General features: G+C 55.4%; 1 protein-coding gene across 4 annotated transcripts in view; it reads left to right on the top strand.

Annotated features, from left to right (window-relative positions):
• Positions 1 to 884: 884 nt before the first annotated feature.
• The window catches only part of AGAP1 (ArfGAP with GTPase domain, ankyrin repeat and PH domain 1), a 550,398-nt gene continuing 537,564 nt past the window's right edge, over positions 885 to 13,718 (top strand). For all 4 annotated transcript variants that reach the window (XM_078450755.2, XM_078450753.2, XM_078450752.2 and 1 more), the window contains exon 1: positions 885 to 1,166. In XM_078450755.2, coding sequence (XP_078306881.1) covers positions 1,004 to 1,166 — 163 coding nt within the window. In that variant the 5' untranslated portion in view covers positions 885 to 1,003. The remainder of the gene's footprint in view (positions 1,167 to 13,718) is intronic.

Genomic DNA, 13,718 nt, shown 5'->3' with positions numbered 1-13,718 from the left:
GAGGGGGGGGGGGCGGGATCGCGCCCCGCCTCCCGGTCCCGAGGGCACCGGGGCAGCGCAGGGGCCCGCGGGGAGGGCTGTGCGCCCCGCGGGACCGCCCCGCGCCCCCCGCCCGCCCCGGGCCCCGGCCGCGCGCCCCCTGCCTACCCGCGGTCCCGGCGAGGAGGGACGCGGCGCGGCGCGGCGCGGACTACAAGTCCCAGGAAGCCCAGAGGCGGGCGCGGGGCGGAGCCTGGCGCAATTCCCCGGGATCCGGCGCGCTGGGAAGCGCCGCGGAGGACGCAGCGGCGGCGGCGGCCGGAGGGCGGCGAGCGCGCGGGCGGGCGGGGCGCGCGGGCGGAGGCGGGGCCGACGTGGGCCGGAGCCCTGCGTGCCAGGGAGGGGGCCGGCCGGGCAGGCGGCGGGCGGCGCTCGGAGCGGGCTCCGCGGCTTGCGCGGCGCCTGCGGCTCGGTCCCGGCTCGGCGGGCGGCGCACGGCGGGCACGGCGCGGGGGGCCCCGGCGCGGCGGGCGGCGCAGCACGCAGCGCGCGGACCCACGCCGCGGCCGGGCGCCCGGAGCGGCGCGGCCACTGTCCGGGGAGGGGGGCGGCCCTCGGCCCCGGCGCTCGGAGCGCGGCGGCTGCCTGGCTTTAATGGCTGCTCGGCGGGGCAGCGCCTAGGGGTGGAAGGCGGCTGCGGCGCAGGAAGGCGCCCGAGCGAGCCTCCTCCGGGGCCGGCCGCGCCCGCCGCGGCGCGCTCCATGGGGGCCCGCTGACCCGGGGCGCCGGGGCCCCGCTCGCTCGCCGGCCGCGCGTCCCGGCCATGAACTGAGTCCGCGGGCCGGCCCCGCGCCTGCTCCGCCCGCTCCTTTCTTCTCGCGCCTCCTCCGCCCGCCGCCGGCGGGCCCGGCTCCCCGGGGGCTGCGGCGCCCCGGGCTCGGCGGCCCGCGGGCCCCGGGGCGCGGGGCGGCGGCGGCGGCGGCGGCGGCGGGGGGCGCGCGGCTCCGGGCGCGGCGCCTGCACCATGAACTACCAGCAGCAGCTGGCCAACTCGGCTGCCATCCGGGCCGAGATCCAGCGCTTCGAGTCGGTCCACCCCAACATCTACTCCATCTACGAGCTGCTGGAGCGCGTGGAGGAGCCGGTGCTGCAGAACCAGATCCGGGAGCACGTCATCGCCATCGAAGGTGAGGGCCGGGCCGCCGCGGGGCTTCTGGAAAGCGCGGGGGAGCGGGCGCCCCCGGCGCGGCGGGGTGCGCGCGCGCGCGTGTGTGCGTGCGTGTGTACACACGCGCCGGGCCGTGGCACGCGGCTGCCCCTGCTTCCTGTCCTGCAAGGCCGGGCGACGGCCGGGGGGGAGGCCGAGGGCGCCGCCAGCTCGGCCGGGGAGGCTGGACCGGCGGCGTTCATTTGATAATGGGCAGCGGAGTCTCTCCTGTGTGAAAGTGGCTCGGTGCTGCCGCGTCCTGGGCCGCCCTAGTGACCCGACCGGTGGCGGGGCGGGGGGTGGGGGTGGGGGGAGGCAGCCGGAGGGGTTGGTGCCACCGGACCCGTGGCAGGTTACCAGGCCAGGGCCGAGCGTCTTTGCTAGACGCTGGAGACGTTTTGAGAAGTGCTGCTGGGCTGGCGGTTCTGGCCCGCGTGTTTAGTTGGGGCCAGGCCGCCCCCTTCCTGTCTTTGCCCCACTCAGGGGCCCTGTGCAGGCCGCCGAATGGAGCCCTTGCAGACAGCCAGCCCGGGTCGCAGGCTGTGTCACATCCAGGAGCGTGTCCACCTGCCTCTGTGCAAAGGCTGGTCTCCATAGAGTGTTTTCTCCCAAAAGCCTTGGGTCGTATTAGGAGAGGAGCCCTACCAGAAGGACAGGTGTCCCTCAGTCTCTGGGTTTCACTTTCACACGGCCGGAAGGCCCTTTACTCTTCCCGCTGGTCGAGGGTGGCTACAGGAGAGGTGCGGAGCTCTGCCTCTCCTGGGCCTGTGTTCTCTTGGGATTAGGGACGGCTTTTATTTCTCCGATACTAGGCTTCAGGATTGTCTCCTTGCCCTGTCCGTTTTGGTCCGGCCGAGATCCACCTGGGGGACGAGGTGGGCAGTCAGTGTGGAGTTCTACCCCAGCCACGCTCAGTCAGCAGTTTTTCCCCCTCGGTTGGCCAGAGATGGTACAAGGCCTGCAGGGTGGGCAGCGGTACAGACTGTCGTAACCAAAGGCCACTAGGGCCGCTGTTGAGGAACACTGAGAATGTTCCAAGGCCTGGCAGGAGATTGTCCAAAAGCCTGGCTGCAGGCAGTCACCCAGCTCCCCCTCCATCTGTGAGGGGCATCGACCACAGGAAGGCTTTGCTTTGGCATCGTGCATTCTGTGCAACTGGCCCCAGAGTGTCTTGCCTTGACGCTTGGCCAGTTAGATGGGGAGGGTGGATGTGGTGCTGACCTTCTTGGCATTTGGCAGCCTCACGGACTTGAACAGTGCCCCGGCCGGGCTGCTGATTGGCCAGCTATGTCCGTAGGGGACTCCGTAATTCACTGGCAGGATCTGAGCAGTGCTCCAGCCTTGTGTGGGACCTGGCTGTCAGACCACACGGCTGCCTTGTTGGCGATGTAAGTAAGATGTTTCCAGATTCCTCGAGAGGTAGACTCCCCACGTACCTCCGACAGGATTTGTGGGTGGCCGTGGGACCCGCATGCACCTGCCGACGGCCTGGGTGATACTGCATGAAGGTTCCTCTAGAGCCGGAGCCCTGGCTCTGTGGTGGTCAAAGTGAGAGAGGCACTCACTGGGCCTGTTTCCCTGGTTTCTCTGCAGCTCTCTGGCTGCATCCACAGAAGTCTGATGAAACATGATGAAAGCTCGAGACAAGGATTGAATGCACCTGACCGAGAGCACCTAGTGGCTGTGCAGAGACCTCTAGCTGAGTGATTCATGACGCCTCGTTTTCATTTCTCATTCTTGAAGCCAGGCTCTGGGGTCTCAAGCACTCCCAGCAAAGCATCCTGACTTTCTAGCAAGAGGATGTGGTTACGTTTTTCTTTTCGCTTCTTTCTCTCTTAAAAAAAAAAAAAATCACGTGGTTCCTAGATGGTGGTTTTTGGTAGCTTGCTTTGGTACCTTTACCATGTGACAAGTTAAGCCCCTTCTTGGCTGGAATCTTTGTCATTTCTAATAAGGTTCAGAATCAGTGAAGGAATCCTAGTTGGGGCTTTGATGTTGCTGTTATTTTTCTGTTAGAAAAAGGAATGTCTGTTTTGCATTTGGCTGTGAACGGAGCTTAGGAACCATTCAAATGCTCTTCTGTTCTTTGCCTTATTATCAGCAATGATACCACCTTTCATTTGTATAGAACTTTAGCAGAAATACTCTTGCATTTGTAATCTCATTGTGCGGCCCGCAGCAACCCGTGAGAATGTGGGGCAGCTTCATTATCTTCGTGTGGTAAAGGATGGCCGTTCAAGGAGGGATAATTTGACTGAGGTCATTCAGTCTGGTCTGAACCAAAGGATCATTTGAATGGAGAGCCTCGGTCTATAGCCTCCCAAAGCACCTTCCACTGCCCCTTCTCACGGAAGGCCAGTCCGTTTGCGATAATGACACGTTCTCCTGCTCTGTGCCAGTTTTAAGGTACGGTTGTGATTTATGTCTGTGCTCTTAGTGTTTTGGAAGTGGAGAGGACTGGTCAGTTCTGGCAGGGCGACATTTTTTGCTATGCAAAGAACACTGTGCAGAAACACTTTTGTGTAGTTGTGCAGGGCTTGGGTTACTCGCTCTTACTGAAACCAAGAGCACTGCCACGGGGCCCAGAGACAACAGCTGTTTGCAGGAGCCCCGTGCTGTAAGGGAGCAGGTGCCTGGAGCGGCGGAGTTAACTCAGAGCATGCACGGATCTGCCCCGAGAGCCTTGCGGGTTAGGGTGATACAGTGGCAAAGTACATGTCTTTCTGAATTTTAAAATAGAGCCACTTCCCACCAGGAAAGTATGTGTACATCATAGCAGATAGTTTAAAAATCGTTTGTCCCGCCAAACGGAAAACAGTCTGCATCTCAGAGACCATCCAGCTAGGCCTACCGCCACCCCAACCCCTGTGTGTACGTACACAACGTCGCATTCAGTTTCAGAGCTTCTTGGTGAACGTGTTGGGAGCACTTTCCACTGTTACGAGAAACTTTGGAGAGACAGTTTCTCGGAGTGATAATCCAGCACTTGGCTGTGCCATCATTTATTTAAAAATTTCCTGCTTTTTTTTCTTTTCTTTTCTTTTTGGCGTTTTCAGGAATTTTTGCTGTTGGCCTGAGGACTGGCCTTGTCAAAGGGAATGATGTGTAGCTAACGTCCGTTCAAAGCTCATTTCAAAGTGATCGTAAGTGGGTCTGGATCGGAAAAATGTCTCAGTGATGGGCTGAATTGCACGATCTCATTTGAAAGAGCTCACCAAGACTCCCCAATAAGAATGGGTCTGTGACCCTGTTTGTGGGCATGGGAAATGTGATTCTGTTTTTGTTTTAAAGTATTACCTTGTCCAAAAAAAAAAGGTATTTTTTTCCAATTTTCATTTCAGACTCAGATTTATTTTTTCTGCCAGATCTCTGGCTTTTAGGGAAGCATGGCTGTTTTTCACATTTACCTGATCAGATCTGTGGGGTTCCCCACAGGGGTGTGGCGTGCTCTGAAACGCGGCTTGTAGCCTGGGTATTCTCCACACCCGGAAATGAGTCCGGAACCGCTCCTTCCAGGGTGGACAACCTGTTGGGTCCCCGCCTCAGGTTCTCCTTTAGAAAGTGTGTTGGGTTGACAGGGCCGAGGTAAATGAGCCAGCTGCCTTCCTTGTTAAATAAAACTTGTCCTTCTCTTAGGGATAATGCGTCTTTCAGCATCGCACGTTGTGATTCAGCCTGCCAGCGGCCGAGCTGTGGTGGGGAATGACAACACACAGGCTCATTGAGCTGGGCCAGAGGTTGAGCTCCCAACCACCCTTAACAGGTGGCAGATTAGGGGGAACCAGGCTCCCCACTGGCCCTGCCGCTGGTTTGTGTGGCTTCCTCTTGAAGGCTTCGGAGAGGCACAGTGGCCCGGTCCTTACCCGCAGAGCTCTGCTCCGGTGAGGGCGCTTTGACAGAAGGCTTCAAGGCCCGAGCGCCAGCAAGGGGGGGACCTGAGAAGTTGGGGCGAGGGACCACTTAATCCCATGGCCCAGCGGCATTGCCGAGCATCTGTGCACAGCAGAGTGAGACGTGCTTCCCCCATGTCATCTCCCATCATGCTGTTGGTGATCCCATGATGCCATCCCTGAGGTCCCGAAAGGGTCGGAAACTTGCCCCAGAGAGTTGACCTGGGTTGGTGTGACCTCCGCTGGCTCCGTAGCGCCTTGTGAGTTGGAGATAGAGGTCCTGGTTCTTGATGGTTTCTGCGGGCTGTATGTGCAAACCGTCCCACGTCCGTGTTCCCTTCGCCCAAGGCGAGAAGGGTTTGAGATGCGGCATGTGGCTGCAAGTATTACGTTCTCTGCAGCCTTGCTTACCACGGCAGAACTTGTAAGAGTTGGTTTCCGTACAGAAGATTATTTAATCTGGTTGTTGCATATGTACGTGTTTGGGGAACAAATACCTTCTTCCTGCCTTGGATGAGTGTAATTTTTCTCTGCCAGTATGGACTGTATTCGAAATGTTTCAAGTTTAATCAAAGGGTGCAGGTATGGGGCCTTTTAGTTATTGATACAAATGTTGCAGTTTCTTCCTTAAAAATAGTTCTCCCTCCACGGGCTGGCGGTTCTGGCTTCCAGGTTAAATTTCATACCTTACCAGCATCTAAGTCCTCCCCAATCCAGGCATCCCTCCCAACCTGGCTCAGGGCAGTGTCTCCCCTACCTCTCCCAGGCAGAACTCAGGCCCCCTGCTTCGTGTCCCCGGCTTCCTTTGGCTCAGCTCCAGCCCGAAGGACTGGGAGCTTTTCGAGGGCAGAAATAAGGTCCTGTTCATTTTTTTTTTTTTTTAAATCTCCTCAGTGATTCAGGATGCCCAGGGGTTGCTTGCCAGAGGGGCTAACATTTTCTCTGGAGTTTGGGTCTTTTTGCCCATCACTGGTTGTATGAATGGCACTTATCCTCTGGCAGAAGTGGAAGGTGTTTTGAAACCTGCTGCAGGAGTACAGACGTTAGGGCCGGGCACCTTTTGGATCCGACGGGGTTTGGCTTGGGTGGAAATGAGTCCAGCTACATGTGGTGTCTGGGGTGGAAGTGAGCTTTCCTTAGTGTGTGGAGGGAAAGGGAAGGATCTGCTTGCTGAATCCTAACACCTTTTTCAGCCAGGCTCTCCAGAAAACGTTGGTGTTTCTTTACGTTGGGTGTAAGCGAAGGTCAGACGTAGGCAGCTGACATAACATAGCGTCTTCATTATAACACAGAGAGCCGCCCGGTTCTCCAAGCCGAACGTGTGAATTACATGGAGGGCTTGGGAAAGCAGATTGCTGGCCCCCAGCCCCTGAGTTTCTAATTCTCTAGGTCTGGCGTGGGGCCCAAGAATGTGTTTTTCGAACAAGTTTCCAGAGGCTGCCCGTGCTGCTGGTGCAGGGACCGCACTTTGAGAAGCGTCACTGTGGATGGAAAAGCTCCAGCAGAAGGGGCGTGTTCTTTGGGCCCTGCTCTCCAAGGCTCCTCTTGTGCAGGTTACAGGTGAGGGGAGGGCCAGCTGCCAGGGAGTTGCTCAGGGCCACAGAACTTAAACCTAGTGGAGGAGGGATTTAAAGCTGGTTCCGAATGAATTGACATCGATGTCCACACTACCGCCTCGATGAGGAGTGCCCTGTGAAGGGAGTAGTCGGATGGGGGGGGGGGGGGATGGGTGGGATGGACATCATCAAGGGGAGCCTGCAGGGAGTTAGGACCACTGATGTCCCATGTCCTTTAAGTCCTAGTCTGCTGTTCTGTGGACCTTCCTTCCTGTCTTCTCGGAGATTGTGGATATTTAGCGTGCATGCCCTCCGGTGTGTGATGTATTTAGATGGGGTTCCTCAGTATTCCCTTGTTCTGATAATTTGGCAGATGATGCGTTTTGGTATCGCTGGTTTGGAGCTACAAGAACATTTCAGGGAAAGAGGAGAGCTGTGTGTTATTAGCAGCTTGGGGAGGGGGGGGGGGCGCTGTCAGGGAGCCTGAAGGAAGTGACTCAGAAGCAAGGAGCAGCCACAGCGGCTGCAGGAACCTTTGCAACAGAACGTGTGGCCCTGTTACGACCACTGTGTTTTTTTGTCCCAAAGCAGGCTTTTTCTTTTCTTAAGACTAAAATCCCTTAGTTTGCATCCTTTTTTCCTGTGTCCCCCGCAGGTGTTTATAGTTTGTGAGTCTCGCTCTGGCTTGTTTTAACTACTGGTTTGATCTTGTCTCGTGTTTCTCAACATTCAAACAAACCCGCGTCCCCCAGCCCCCTTCTCCCGACACCACAGATCCTTTGAATCCTTTGCTTTAAGTGATTGAGTTTGGCAAAGCGGATCAGGCTTAGTTATTTTTAAAATCCAGGGTTCGGGGGTTCTGATCTGGTGCTTAGCTGCATAATTCCTTCCCTTTGTTAAGTACCTTTCTCTGAGATGCAAAATGCACTGTGCAGATATTAATCTCCAATCTCTGCAGCGTCTGTTATTTTTGTGCAGGGTATGGGGGCAAGGCTCTGCATGTGCAGTGGCGCTGGACCCCCTTCTTCTGGGAGCTCCGTGCCCCTGAGGGGCTGACGGGGAGTTTTGGTTCTTCTAACAGTGTGGGAAGCCTGCTTGCAGGGCTGTGTGTGGAGTGACTTACCCAAGATACAGCGATGACCCATCCAGAGACAGGGCAGTTTGGGCCCAGTCCCTCCACCTCCCTGGGCTCCTGCTCACAGCTGATCAAGGCCAGAAGGGGGTGTTTTGGTTGCCTCTGGGGCTTGTGCGGGAGGGAGAGCAAATACCACCCCCCACCAGAAGAGGTTGTTAATGGACCCTTTGAATAACCAGCCCAAGAGCTTGTCTGTGTGCGAGGTCGGAACGTTTTCCATGAAGAGCAGACTAAATATAGGCTCGAGGGTGGGGACCAGGGCCCAAGGGGGGCTGTCATTGCTTAGATATTGTTTCTTCCACTGGTAATCAGAACTTGCCACCAGCCCGGAACAGGTGGCCACCCTAAGCTGTCTGGGAACAGATTGGTGTTTTTGTTTAACCAGGGGCTCATTTGCAAATTTCACACTTCTCCCGCTGTTTGATGGGGATTGTCTTTTTTTGGGCTGCAGTGTTGGAGTATTTGTACAGTGTTTCTACACAAGCAACTGTCTCCTCTTTAAAACTGCTCATGCCGTCTGGTTGTCATTAGCATCGTGGTTAGAAGCTGCTTTTTATTTTTCATTTTTTAAGGGTGGGAAACACTTTTCATGGTTCTGGGAGAAGAATTCCAAATAATTACCGGCCATGTTCACAAGCGATTTATGTTTGGTCTTAGAAATGTCAACATTCAGCGGGCTTTCGCAAAGAGAACCATATTGATTTCCAGCTTAGGACACAGCCTCACCAAAGCTAGCGTTACCGTATTCTCAGATGATAGTCTTCAAGGGAGAGTAGCATCTTTAGGAAGTAAGTGTAGTTGAAATTCAGTGAGTTTCACTTGAAAAGGGACTTACCAACAGTATCGGGGAAAGGAAGAAGTTAGTTGGAAAGTTTTGTTTTGTTTTTTTAATCAGTGCCTTCAACCAAATAAGACCCAACTTAGTTCCCTAACGGGCTTTTTACTCCTGAAACACAAGCCCAGAAGCATGCTGTCTGTGTGAGGGTGGTCGGTGGTCCTCAGCAAGATTTGGTAATATAGGTAAGCTAATTACTTGCTAGCTTTTGTACTGAAAAATAAATTGATTTGGTGAGAGCCGATGGCCCTGAGGTTCAGCTGTTTGTGTTTCCAGTTGTCCTTTTCTGTGGGGGAGAGCTGGCATATTTTCCAGGGAGGGCACTTCCGTAAGCCTGCCTGCCCACCCTTTGTTGTTGTTTTTAAGGATCTGGGGTGCTGCTTTGAGCCGTGATTCCGTCTCCTGTTCTAACAAGGCCCCTGGTAGCTCAGGCTGGTGAACCTGATTTCAGACAAACAAACCAGAGCATTGTTTTAATTTCGGCATCAACAGGCAAGTCTGGGGCTCTGATTTCCCACGTGCTATTATTATTTCAAGTTTGGGATTGCCGGGATTGAGACCACTTCAAACTCCCTAATTTTTTTGAACTCTTTATTTTATTTTATTTTTTTACATAGCACATAAATACAGAAAGACGCCCGAGTCATAAGGGAGGAAGTTTTCACAAACCGACCATATGTGTGTAACCCGCATTCAGATCAAGAACCAGAAGGTGGTCGGCAAGGCAAGACCTATCTGTGTTGCATGTAGTTAAAGGTCGCCTTTGTTTTTTTAGTCTGTTCTACCATTGATAGGCATTTGCGTAGTTTCCTACTTTCTGCTGGTACAACAGCGCCTCTGTGCACATTCTCGTGCCTGACTTTTGGTTCCTGTCAGGTGCCTGGGAGTGGAGAGCTGTGTCGTGTTACCTGTTCTCTCTGGTTGGACACAACCAATCATGAAACCACTGTATCTGGTGGGCAGCCCCTATCTGGAGAGACCTTTCATTGCTGTTCAGAGTTCATTACATGACACTCAGGTGGCTTAGGTGCTGCATTCGTCCTTTGATTTTTGTTCTTTCCATTGTTTGTTCATAAACAAATGTTTAAGTGGCTAATAAATTTCCGGCACTGTCTTAGACTTCCGGATTTTCTACGAGCTGTTAAATCCTTGTGAGTTGAATAATTACAGCTCTGTAAATAGGGAGCTGCCTGAGTGAAATCCTTCACCAGGAAGTACTTTTCTTTAAAACGTGAATGGCACAACTCCCCTGAGACCAGAACGGGCCCCTTTCAGTTCTCCCTGGCTCTCGGCAAATTAGTAATCAGTTGGGGTACTCTATCCCGCCGATCCCAGATCCCAGCCTGGCCAGCATTGGTCTCCCCACATCCATCCTGGGTTTTAGATAACCCTTGGATCTGTGTTGGCGTTTGAAAGGAAACTCATTTTCTACTCTGGGCCTGAATTGTTCTGTGGCCTTATAGTTGGGTATTAGCACTACTCAGTTTCTGTTTGTAGCAATTACGTGCAAGGCAGGAAAGAAACAAAAGCTAAGTGTTGCCAACCGTGCTACTCTCAAGGGGTTATTTTCTTTGTTCGTTCCGCTGTGTCCCGGAACTGCCCATCTCCCTCCACAGAGGCCGCTGAGGCCATACCTGGTAGCTCATAAGGGTGGAAGTGTGTGAGCTTCTCCAGTGGCCTCACAGAGCAAATGTTTATTTTGAGGGATGGGGGTGGGAGGGCTCTGTTTATCTTCCCTGTTTAGCATGGGAAGTGGCTAGTGTGAGAAGCAGTAGGCACAGGATTTTATTGAGCACCTACAAGGTGGCAAAGGGGAACTTTTTAATTTCAGGTGTGCAGATGTGTGGGACCTGAGCCTTCTCCCGGCACACGCCGGATCTCGCTCAGGAGGCCACAGGGATGCAACCTGAGATCACGGGCAGCGTGGGGGGAGGGAGGGCTGCCTCCCAGGGGATGGGATTAAAGCCAACCTGGAAGCCGGGTAGGAATCAGGCACCGGAGGGCTTTCCGGCCGGTGGGTAAGAGGACCGAGACGTCTGCACTGAATCCTCAACCTCCAGAGAATCGAGGAGGCCAGGATGAGGGAGAAGAGCCTTACAAGCCCCAGAGAGCAGGTCGAGAGCACTTTGGGCAGCGGGAGACCACTGGTGATGGATTTCTGCGTGGGGAGGGCAGTGCTGTGACGCTCAGCGGCGGCCGTGCAGCCTGGAAGCTGTGTTGGCCGCTGCGGTCGCTGCAGTCGTGGCGAATGGCAGGGAGGGCTCGAGACTGGGAACCGCCTCCCGGCCCTTGTGGCGGAGGGTGGGGGTCTGGGCGGGAAGGTGGGGACACGGAGACCAGGTCCGTGGGATGCTTATGGAGGCGCAGGCCCGAAGCCGTGTGGGAGCCTCAGGATGGGGGGAGGGGGGGCGAGAGACTGGGATTCGATCCTGGGAACGCGAGAGTGGGGCCGCGTGGTGGGGATTCCATCTTTCGATGTCCTGAGGTTTGGGCGGGGGAGGTGCTTGGCCACGCGCGGCAGGTACCCAGGGTTTGTGGAAGAGGACCCTGTCCCTGTGGGGTTGGTCTGCATATGTCGGTCAGGAATCGCCCCGTCTGTGGGACGGGCCCAGAGGTGGGCATCCGGGGTGCATCGCGGCCCCTCCCCCCTCTGCAGACTCTTGGATGGGGGTCCGAGGCACCTGCACGTGAGCCCCCTGGGAGCGTGGCTGTTGTGCCTCTCTGTCCAGGAGCTGAACCGGTGCACACGGGGACTTCTGTGATCGAGCTGTGGCTCACAGAGCCTGGACTGTGGTGGCCCTTGAGGCCCTGCTCGTCCCGCCGGTGGCCTCCGGGCCGGCGGTGCCTTTCTCACAGTGGATACCACATGATGCTTGAGTGATGCGTCCGCCTGTAGCTACATCTAACTGTCTGTTCCTGTGCATACCGAGCGTATGTCTGTGTCTATCTGTTGGGTGTCGGTGAGTTTCACTCAATGGCTTGAATCCATAGACCCGTGGAGCCGGGTGCCAGGACTACAGAGGGGAATGGGCCGTTTGCCGTGCGTAGACCGGGCAGGCGTGTGCTTTGGCCCAGGTGCGTAGTGGGCTAGGCGACCTAGAGGGGGCGCCATGAAGAGGCCTAGGGGTTCCCAGAGGGTGCCCTGCTTGAGCCCCAGAAGGTGGTAAGCTGATGACATGGGGGAGGGGGTCGTTGACAGACGCGTCATCTCGTGTCAGCAGGAGGCCTTGGAAAACTCTCATCTTTGCCGGAGGGAATCTCACAGTCTTGCCACAGAAAAGTCAGGTTCCAATTTTTTCACTTAGGAAATTTCAGTTTTGAGGAGCCTGGGTGGCTTAGTCAACTTAAGCATCTGATTCTTGATTGCAGCCCAGAGATTCATGATCTCACGGTTCCTGGGTTTGAGCCCCACGTCGGGCTCCGTGCCGACAGTGTGGAGCCTACTTGGGATTCTCTCTCTCCCTCTTGCTCTCTGCCCCTTCCCTGCTCGCATGCTCGCTCTCTCCCTCTCCCCCCTCCCCCCACTTTCTCTCTCTAAATTTCAGTTTTACCAATGTTTCTCAATTTGTGTTTGTCCTCATGCTGGGGAGTAAAATGAAAAGGTTACTTAATCTCATTTTGCCCATCATCTAAATCTAGGGTTTTTTTTCCCTGCTTCAGACTCCCCAGGCCCCACACTGTTTCCCTAGACCCCCAGCTTGCCCAGAGAGGCTTGGGTGCTGCTGAAATCCTGGCCAGGGGTGTTTTGTGCCTCTCCCTACAAGTCTCTGCGGCCCCACCTGGAGGCCAGGTGAGGTCCGGATGTGCTGGCAGCGCAGCTCCTCTTGAAAGTGGTTCAGAATTCCAGACTCAGACGTGAGAGCCCGCGTTCTAGAATCCCACTGTCTGCTCCTGATGGCATGTCGGCTGTGGGGCACTCAGATTTTTCATTTCACAGACTGCGTGGTTGGAATGAAAGAATCCCAGAGTGCTGTGGTCTTCCTCGTCTGGGGAGATCGGCACCCCCCGACTTGTTGAGATGAATATCGGGGCTCTTTGTGTCGAGCTGCTCACGGAGTTGACGGACCATCACCCCAGGCGCACCCCCTTCTGGGGTCTGCTTAGGGAGGGGGATATGCCACTAGCCTAGGGTCTGGGATTCATACGAACAAGGCGTTTTGCTACTAAGAGTTGAAATTTGTGGCTTAACCACAGCCCTGGGAGGCGCTCTTTTCCCCACTGTTTTGTGATGAACAGTTGGAAACGCACAGAAGAGTTGAAGGAACATGTAGAGGGAGCTGCTCTGTTCTCACTGCCCTGCTTCTCTACTCTGAAGTGCTGTATCTCTCTCTATCCATCCAGAGGGTTGCTGTCTAGCTCTTTCTATAGAATGCAGAGTTTTCCAAGGCTGGGCCGACTAGGGCTAGGAATCCAAAGGATTTGTAGAAACAGTGCCAGGCAGGGTGTCGTGGTGTCAGGTTCCAGGCTTAGTGTCGGCACAGTGGGGTCAAGGCCCTTACTAAGTGTGGGTCCCACATGCGAGGGTCTCATTCTGCAGGGGAAGTCAGTTTCACTTGTGCTTTGGAAGGACAGCTTTTTGTTGTGTTAATCTTGATTCAGTTTAGTTCTTTACGGTTATGTGTGAGAGAGAGAAAGAGAGAGGAGGAGAGAGAGAATCCCAAGCAGGCTCCATGCTGTCAGCACGGAGCCTGATGTGGGGCTTGAACTCACGAACTGTGAGATCATGACCTGAGCCGAAACCAAGTCAGATACTTAGCCAACTGAGCCACCCGGGCACCCCAGTCTTGGTTCAGTTTAGATGTGAACCCAAAAGGAGACTTTGAATTGAACTCTGAGTTGAGTTCTGCGGCTCGATGTGTGTGTTCGGGAGGGCAGCCCCTCCTCCGGCCTCAGTGGTTTTGCGGGGGTGGGGGGGGGGGGTGGCTCAAAGGACTGTGGTTTTCGACGTGGCCGATGTATTGATGTGCAAGACAGGCGTTTTCTTGCTTAACTGGTTTATACTGCGGCCACTTCCCTGGAAATCGAATGATGTCATAGCGGATCACAGCCATGGTGACTGTGGCCTGTAAGGCCTGGGGATCTAAGGCCCCCACCTCAGTGACTGGCCATGGAATTC

Source organism: Panthera onca, chromosome C1 (assembly GCF_046562875.1).
Source record: "Panthera onca isolate mPanOnc1 chromosome C1, mPanOnc1 haplotype 2, whole genome shotgun sequence".
NCBI lineage: Eukaryota > Metazoa > Chordata > Mammalia > Carnivora > Felidae > Panthera > Panthera onca.
Note: the sequence above shows the minus strand (reverse complement) of the source record. Positions and strands in the feature narration are given on the sequence as shown.